We start from the raw sequence: 9,280 nt of genomic DNA, 5'->3' as shown, positions 1-9,280 counted from the left end.
GGGTTAATATGGATCAAGTCTTCAGAATACACCTAGTCCTTGTTTTTCTCTCCACAACTTCTGTGTGAGCACCTCTCTTATCCTGCTTGCTTGGCGACAGTTATCCCTTATTGGCTGAGAGTTGGTCATGTTCAAGAGACGCCTTATAACATCCCTAGGCCTTCTCTGGTTTATTGCTGGGTCAATAGTTGCATCCAGTTGTCTGCTCAATGTCTCCCTCCGTTCAATACAAATGTTATGTAACACAATACACGCAAGTGTATTGTCTCGGACTTCTTCTTGGGTGCTCTCACACTTCCTAAGAAGGACTCACCACCTACCTTTGAGCCCACCGTAGACATCCTCAATGATCATTCTTGCTCTGCTGAGTCTATAATTAAAATACTGTTGTGAGGGGGTCAACACAGCACTCGTATTAGGTTTCATGAGCCAGCTTTGAAAAGGGAAAGCGGAATCACCCAAAATTAGAGGAGGAACACTGACACCTTCAACGTCTTTACCTATATCTAGTATTGTTTGTCCTGCTGTTATTTTACTCCAATGGTTGGTTGATTGCAAAATGATTGAATCGTGTGAATTCCCCGGAAATCCACAACTTGCCCAAATAAATCTGCGCTTTGCATCTACCAAGGCCATTAGGATGATTGAATAAAAGTTCTTATAGTTGTGGTATTCTTTGTTTGCCTGTAATCCTCCCGCAGGGCATTTTAATGGGATATGACATCCATCAATGGCAGCCCAGCTGCATGGAAATTGCCAAACTTCCTCCATATCTAAAATTTTGTCCCGGAATTCCTGTTCGTTCCTCGGAAAGTGTTGGGAAACTTGTTCTTTCCACAGGTTGTTGATAATTGCCTTTCTAACGTCACTTACTATCCCGCAAACTGTTGAGATTCCAAGGCCGGTCATTTCAGCCATTGTGTAGTAGTAATCTCCTCTGGCCAAACGGTAAAGGCACACGGCCAGCCTAAATGCTGGTGGAATTGGATCTTCTGCGACAGTGTCTCGTTGCAAATCGTGTTCAATGCGGCCAAGAATAAACCTGAAGGTTGCCTTGGACACACGGAATGTCTTCTTGAACCTGGCATCACTGTACGTATGCCATAAATGTTCAAACCATCCGTAATTGTGTCGTGGTAGTCGTCGACACGATCGAACAGCAATGGAGTTTTCGGAAGAAAACAGGAGTGTAGTTAGGAAACAAACTTGCAATAACAACATTCGCCTTGCTTGCAAAAGGTGAAGTATTTTCTGCAGGTTTTCTTTCCGTCTTCTTCTCGAGTCTTGCAATAATTTTATAAGCAGAAGTCTTCGCTGCAATTTCGAAAACGGCGCCATTGTTTTTGTTTCATCACCGCTGACTAATTGTTGCGTGGCTTCAGTAACTCCTGAATTTGGTGCGACTATAGCACGACGTCTGAATCAAAGTCGTGTTTCCGCCGTGCTACAGTCGAACCTAATTGCAATTTAGTTCGGCACGGCAAAAGCACGTGTGAACTGGGCCTGAGAGAAGAATGCGCTTGTCAGTCAACCGAAACGCAAGCCGAGGACTCCCAGGTTATTAGCGTGCGTAAAATGGACATTAGAATGTGAAGTAGAAATGTATTCATTTAACCGATATTATACTGAACCTCTTTTCAATATCTTGTCGAAGGATTTTCCATGATTTACTACTACGAAATATATGCAAATTTGTGTAGCTTGTGTTCGTACACAGCAATTGACTATGCTGTCGACAATGAGGAAGCGAAAAGTTACCTCACCTTTGAATATTGTTTGCCGACATCTCTGCTTATCTCTTATGATAAAACTATTTTCAATCATTTATCTGGAGAAGTAGGCAGGAGTGGACTACGACTAAATCGCATTTTAACTTGTATTTCGGGGAAAATTAATGTTTGAATCTAAAAATGTTTTGACCCTCCGAAATCTGCACGTTCCGTAAAGTCAAATTGCCAACTCTTTGTGTTCATTGACATCTTTATAACTCTTTAAGAGCTGTGAGCTAACTCTTCAGTCATTATTTGTACCTTTATAACCCAAATGGACCGGCAAATTGTCGATCCCGGCCTGAATATAATTATACAACGCGGCGATCTCGACGGGCGACCCCGCACTTCGAAATGGAAAAATGTATATACATCGCAACCGTCCAAATCGTAGCTAGACTCCGAATTGTAATGCTAAATGATACAGTTCTTTCATATAAAGAGCTTGTCCAGGTTCGATAAAATATGAATCACGAATAACCAAAAAATGTTTTGACTGCCCTCAAAGCTCCATAAGAAGGCTCTTGAGTGTTTTAGCCCGGTTCCCGAAGTGACGTCACCAGTAACCCGACCCAGATCTCACTTTGCGCGGTCGTGAACATAGAAATTACATGTTCAAACGCCTGTGGAAAAGGAGGGATTTTATCAATCGAGATAATCTTCCCGCTGAAGTAATCAGGAAAACTAATACATTATATTTAAGGGAAAAATTTTGGGCGGGTAAGTGGCACTTTAAGCATGTTTCAAATTTTCACAGTATATGTTTAAAAAGTGTTGTAACATTATTCAAACACGGGCGCTTTCCCCTTTGAAAGGTGGAAGGACGGAAAAGGCTCTGGAGTCAACGGGTGGACTCTGCCATGTCATTGATTCCAAGATTTTGATGACATATACCGATTCAGTTCCAATTCTGTCAAGATAAGGGACTCGCATGAAAACCAGCTATAGCTAATGTGGCTTCTACTCTGACTATAAGAATTTATTTATTGAATGAAGTAATTTATGCAGATTTTAATTCAATGGCGGAGGAAAAGTCGGGAATGTCAAGTCCGAAAAAACACAAATCCAGTATTCCGGCTTAGCTGCAATTTTTTCTTTGTTTTGCTTGTTTGTTTGTTTGTTTTTCTTACCGCCCCACCTGCTTTCAAAAGAACTAGACGCTTGCTGCGTGTACCCAGGAAGTCATTATACTGAGAAGCACTAGCTATATTGCAATTGAGCTAAATGTTCTGCATTTGAAGTCGTACGAAATTCAGTCAATCGAATCGAGGTGCTGAAGCTATTCTGCCTTTGATTGCATTTCTTAGCATCGATTAATAGCTTATCACTACTTTGCAGGTCTTTAGGGAGTGAAATGAGTCACGGTCTTTATATCAGCCTATGAACGTTTCAGTCTACTTTCCTTAGCCTTTGTCGTTGTTGCTGTTGTTGTTTTTGCGTTTCCCAAGCAAGCGAGACATTTTGAATTTCAGAGTTATGGCGGTGCGTGACATTGAGCTACGAACGCGTTTGTCCAAAAACATATACTCGTCTAGTGATTTTTAGGCCATTCAGAAGTTAAAGTATTAGAAAAAGTGCTTTTGTAAATGCTTGTTTGCTCAATACAGATAATCAGTCGTCTAGATAGCCAAAGTAAGTTCCAGATGTTTACACTATTTTCCGGCCGCAATGTTGGTTTACCGCGGAGGTACACCAACATGGCGGCTCCATGCTGGGCTCTGTAAATTTGTGCAAAATATTTCCACGAATAGCTGAGGTTTGGGAAAACGCACAGACTTAAAATTAGAAAAGTGTCATCTTTATTAATCTCCTATAACGTCACAATTTCTTGACTTTATCCACTAAATGGTTTTCGAATAATTTCTTTATTGCATCAGGATTGCGTAACAGTGCAAGCCGAGAATTGTTTTGGTAGGGTCAACATACATTAGTTTCTTTCAGCTTAAATGTACAATAATTCGCTACATGGATTTCACTCTTGTAAAGACACATAACTCTGTTACAAGAAAATAACGAGAGAATATCGTTTAGTTCGAGATTTTAACTTTATTATACTTTACAAAGTTTCTCAGAACGTTTTACCTAAGTGTAATCGAACAGATACATTCGTAAAGAAACATTCGTAACCTCTCTGCTCTTGTTGTTCAGACATTCTTGAGTTCGTGCTGGGATTCTACTTGGTTCACGACCGCGTCTAAAAATACGATGACGCTTCTAAGATGCTTTGTATCTAGTTGAAGAGTTGATAGCCCCGGTTGATAGCTCCTTTGGTATAACATGATTCTTGATAAATTCACTCAAAATGTTCGCTAGTAAATTGATCTCTCATAAGGCTTGCAGACCGACCCGTTCCGAAAACGCTTAACGTCCTTTAGTGTTGGTCTACCTCGAACGGTATGTTCGTTTGTATGTGATTTCATCGCCCTAGAAATCATGGAATCCGTGCTAACGTTTCAAGTCGACAACTTCTGTAAATTCCATGTGCTGTACGTGCACAGGTGACGCATGCGCCTTAGAGACCGGACGGCGATTTGTGACTGAACGTGGCAAAACAAAATAGTGAGACAATCTCATGCTGCAGGTGGTACCTGCAGCATGCAGACTGCAATTGATACCTCTGGCACGGTAGTCCCATAAGTACTCACCCCTGCTCGGTTCACTTCCGGTTTGCATCTACCTTGGTAGTCTGCTAGTGCTTTTCCCCTTAGCAGTGAGTACGTTTCGAAGTTGTATTTTCATTCAAGGTCCGAAAATTACGTACAATCACTGTTTGCCACAACAGCTTTTAAATTTTACTGTGGTGTTTTATGATGATTTTCGTTCATTTTAAATTCAATAATACGTTGAACAAACGTGACAATTCAGCTCTTCCCGTCAACTTTGTAACTTGATACTTTTGTTTTCCTCGCAAAGGTACGTAACATGAAACTCTTGTTTTCTCCAAAACACACGGAAGATGAATTTGTTTTGGGAGATAAATGAAAGAAAGTTAAATATCTGACGAAGAAATGGAAGAGAAACAATTTTGTTTTTTCTCAAAACGCAAATTTTCTTATCACAGATGAACAAGAACCAATTCAATTATCAGATAGTCGCGGAATACCACTTTCTTTTTCTGTTGCCACCTTTGTTGTTAACAATAAAACAATTCAAAATTAATACACAACAACATCGATTGATACCACTGGGAAGCGTTTCAATGAGAAGTATTGAAGGTAAACAGCGCTACTTGGCCGATATTATCCTGCATCGATGAACGAGTCTCCTCAAAGACTGATTAAGAGATTATTTGCTAGGCAAATAGAATTTTTATGTCTTTCTTGCCAGGAAATTTGGGGTATTTTAATGGTGCAATATTGAAGGCACGTGTGTTGATTCTTGTGCAACAGTAATTGTTATGTAAAGCATACCACACGTGCGGGGGCCTGGACAAGGGGGTTTGTTTTCTTCATTGTATTGAACCCCTCGCTCGTGATGTCAGGACTCGTGGCCTGGTTACAAAGCATCGGTCATTCATTCATTCATTCTTGCTTCTCGCTGGATGACACGTTCGTTTTCAGGTCCCACCTCCTCCCCTTGTCCTGTCCGCTTTGTTTCGTTGTGTTATTTTTTAGGATAGTTTAGTAGGCGTTTTTGTGCCCTCACCTTTACAGGGGCTCAACACAATTTCTATAGCCAATTGTTTTTGTAATTAATTCAAAAAATTTGTATGATTAAATCGGCTTTGGGTCTTTGCCCTTAGCCATTTTACTCCATCTGGAATTGCCTGTCTTCATTTTAGTGCCCAGTAAACGAGCGCAGTTATGCAGCCCACTAGATTCTTAGTCCCTAGGCTGGGAAGGGAGGAAAGGCATAAAATTAATTTGCGCTTTCAGTAGGTGCCACGTAGTCTGCAGCAATATTTGAGCACTTTCCCGGTTTCCTTTGTCACAAATTTACAATTTGCGGAATATTAAAGCCACTAACTCGGGAACTTTTTGGTCTCTCTTACAGACGCAGTTAAGGCAAGAAATAAATAAGCCACTAATGAGAAACTTCACATTTCCCTTCTTTATTTAAACCCTGCCAAACATACTATTGTAGTTTGAAAATAGCAGATGATATTTGTTGAACCGACCTGTGGGTAATTCTAAAAGATACGTTTAACTTTTGCACTAAAAAGGGACAAGTGACGCTACGTAGTACCTGACATTACATGACATAAAAAACCGCGTGGAAACATAGTATATAACACTTACGATGCTAAGACGCATGCCTCTTACATGTAGAGTTCTACCATAAGGAAAACTACTCAACATTTGTGTGTTACCCCTTTTGCAATGTATCCTCCACCTTATGTATAGAAGACACGAACGCTAACTAATCTGCGCGTGCGTTTAGAGCAAATTGGTTTTGTAGTACCACAAGGAGAGCAAGGGGTTACTTGAAACAAATGTATAGCTTTGCGATGTTTACTCCTAACTGACGTAGATTAAACACGTTTTACGTAGGGTACACATGTACCTTTCCTAGCTCACCCCCACCATTTCCTTGTCTCTAGACTAATTAATTAATTGAAATTAATTAATTAATCAAACATTAAAGTTTACACTTTAGCGGATTAGCGGATTATCGGCTTAGTGTCTTAGCGGCAGGCAGTCCCCAAAACTATCCCAATAGTGCCCTGTGCACTAAAAACGGAGCCGAAATTTAAACCCAGGCCTCACTGCCTGGGTAAAAAGCGCTTCAGGGACTACTAGTTTGGAGTATTACAATTAACTCGTAAAACTCCTTGCCCATAACAGGCCTCTTAGCGCTGTTATATTTTTAAGCTCGTTATTCAGGTGCTGTTCAATAAAGCAATCGTCAAATCGACAAGGTAAGAGACTATGAGATGCTCTGTTGAGTGGAAGAGTTGATAACTAATTTAACCAAATCGTTCTCTACCGAGTTATTTAGAACAATTCTGCACTGCTATAACTTGACATCGCTAAAATGTTGAGCGCTGGAAAATCACAAACATATTTGGACTTAAGGTGTTTTAATATGACCAGCTTAGATCCTTACTTAACTGTAGACATCTTGACAAAAATTCCAGTCGGATACTCCAAGGCCCCGTCCACACTGCGCCGGAGGAATTTATTGAAAGGAGGTTTCAAACTGAAAATGCATTAAATATTTTTCCGTCCACATTACGCCGGAGGAACTTGAAAACGCAACAATAAGGAAAACTTCATCGTTTTCGAAAGGCTTTATTTTCAAAATGTTTCCGTCCACACTAAAACGCAAAGCAGGCGTTTTCAAATTCCTCCAGTTTAAAGAGCGTTTTCGAAATGCTCCGTTTTCGTGACGGATTAATGTGGACGGTAGGGCTAACCATAAAAATTTAGCTGCGTTTTCAAATTCCTCAAGCGTGGTGTAGACACTCAGGTTGTACACAATAAAACTTCTATCTAAATTTGGGCTAATGTAACATTTAAGGTAACTGATTCACGTGGGCACGCTTTGTAGCACGCTTTATACTATGTTACATGTCACGAAGGGGTAAAACTGCAGCTTGTCTTTGTTGCTGAGGTTGTTTGCGAAAGAGTGCAAGTAAAGCTGATCTATATTCAGGCATGCGCATAGCGTATATTATAGGATTTACAAGAGAGTTTGCAAAAAATAGAACGCTTATTGCATGACGTAAATGAAAACGCACTGAAACTTGCAGCGGCAGGAATGATTTACTGCTAGTTCGGATAAAAACGAACACAATAAGAGGCAAGTACAACAGCATAGATACAACAGTCACAATCAACAAAGTCACCGTCAGTTTTCTTTCTCTACTGACTGCACCATGGTGTTGAGGCTGCGCTCCACAACGGACTTTGATAACAATGGACGTGTAAGAAATACCAATGATCAACAGGCAAAAAAAGCAAACTGTAATCTTTCCATACTGATAATAACGTGTTTCTTCAAAATATACAAGAAGTGAATTAGCAACTGTTAGCAATCCAGCTGTAACCCACACAACAGCAATTATTAATCCACATACCCATTTTTTAAGCCCTCGATGTTTAAACGGATAGAATGTAGCGTGCACCCGTTCTAGAGCAATAATGGTGATGTTTATCATGGAACAAAAAGGGAACAAAACCAAGAATACTACTAGTACACATAATACCGAATGACTCATTGAATACCATTTAAATACAGAGCAAGTTACTCCAACAGAATAGAATATATCACACACAGCAAATCCTCCAGCCAACATATCTATAACTGCCAAATTTATCACCAGGTACGTGCTACGCTTGCGAAGATTACGGTTTCTTATAAAAGCAATTATTGTACAGAGGTTGATTGTTACTACAGCAACACACTCGGCTAGGCCTACAGTCATCCAGGGTATGCACTCAGATAAGGACCACATCTCAAAGCTCTGTCCTTTTCGTATTACTGTTAGAAGTAATTACTCCTCTGCCTGTGGAAAGAAGTGAATCATTATTGTCAGGTTCTTTCAATGCTTGTGAAGAGCTATATCAATTTGTTTTTCGAAAGCCTGTACTGGTATTTCTCGGCTTTCGAGGTGTTCAAAATCAGTTTTTAATATGTTTTTTTCTATAACAATGTCTGTCGTAGGTTTTGATATATCTGTTAATATGTACATTTTCAATAATTTGCTGTAAATCCGAAATATCGAAAGCTTATGAGTCTTAAAAGCGGGAAATTTGGTTCTTAAAAATCGAAACGGAAATATTTACAATACTTCATTTTACTTAAATGTAGAAATTGTGTAACGATTAAATAAAATTTGTTTTTTCTTTTAATCAAAAATAAAGCGGACATATATTTTACGATGCAAGTTACAAAATTTACTGGTTATAGAAGACAATCAAATCATCTAGTTGAAAGAAATCTTTGCCACTGTGAACCAAATAAAGCGATTATTACACAGCTCAGAGGAGAAAAGCACTCTATTGTCTTCTCTTCTCTCCGCAACGTCATTTGACTTTCCGCAGTCGGAACTATTTTTGCCCATTTTTCACACGATCGGCTTTGATGCGATCAATAGTGTAAATAGTGCTGCTGTTTCTTTTAACTTTTTAAATATAGCTTCTTAAATCGAATTTTTTTTCAAGCATCTGAGCGGGCCGGAATCCTAAATCCTCGAATTTGATTGGCTAATCATACGCACGTGACCGGTCCAGCTTTTTACGATACGGATTTTTTCCCCGCTGCCTAAATTTCGCTCCTAAAAGTTAGCGGTACGGTAATCGTCAATGTTTTACCTTTTTACACATCTATCGACGATTAGTCAACGCAAGTTTATCTCTGTTCACTTTAAAATGGCAAGGAAAGTCACTGTAAGTAAATTCAATTGAGTGTTTTGAAGTTGTGAGAGTTTGCATGTTTGGTTGGTTGTAGCTTGGCGCTGTAATGGCGCGTAATCCTGTGTTTCTCTCGCCGTAAAACTTGAGCCAATTTCAGTCGAGTTTACCTCTCTGATCGTTGCTGTATTTAGGAAAAGTTCTGTGCAATACACT

General features: G+C 39.7%; 1 protein-coding gene across 1 annotated transcript; it reads right to left on the bottom strand.

The window, feature by feature from the left end:
• Positions 1–7,267: 7,267 nt before the first annotated feature.
• Positions 7,268–8,213, bottom strand: LOC110067997 (melanopsin-like). The gene has a single exon (XM_020775356.2). The coding sequence runs from the start codon at positions 8,164–8,166 to the stop codon at positions 7,276–7,278; it is 891 nt and encodes a 296-aa protein (XP_020631015.1). The 5' UTR covers positions 8,167–8,213; the 3' UTR covers positions 7,268–7,275.
• Between the last annotated feature and the right edge of the window lie 1,067 nt (positions 8,214–9,280).

This window comes from Orbicella faveolata, unplaced genomic scaffold, assembly GCF_042242905.1.
Source record: "Orbicella faveolata isolate gen_17 unplaced genomic scaffold, um_ofav_v1 contig_46, whole genome shotgun sequence".
NCBI classification, from domain to species: Eukaryota; Metazoa; Cnidaria; class Anthozoa; order Scleractinia; family Merulinidae; genus Orbicella; species Orbicella faveolata.
The sequence above is the reverse complement of the archived record's forward strand: the minus strand, read 5'-3'. Positions and strand labels throughout refer to the sequence as shown.

What these genes read in the sequence shown, in the direction of transcription:
- LOC110067997 (XM_020775356.2), bottom strand. Translation starts at nt 8,166, where the DNA reads ATGTGGTCCTTATCTGAGTGCATACCCTGGATGACTGTAGGCCTAGCC.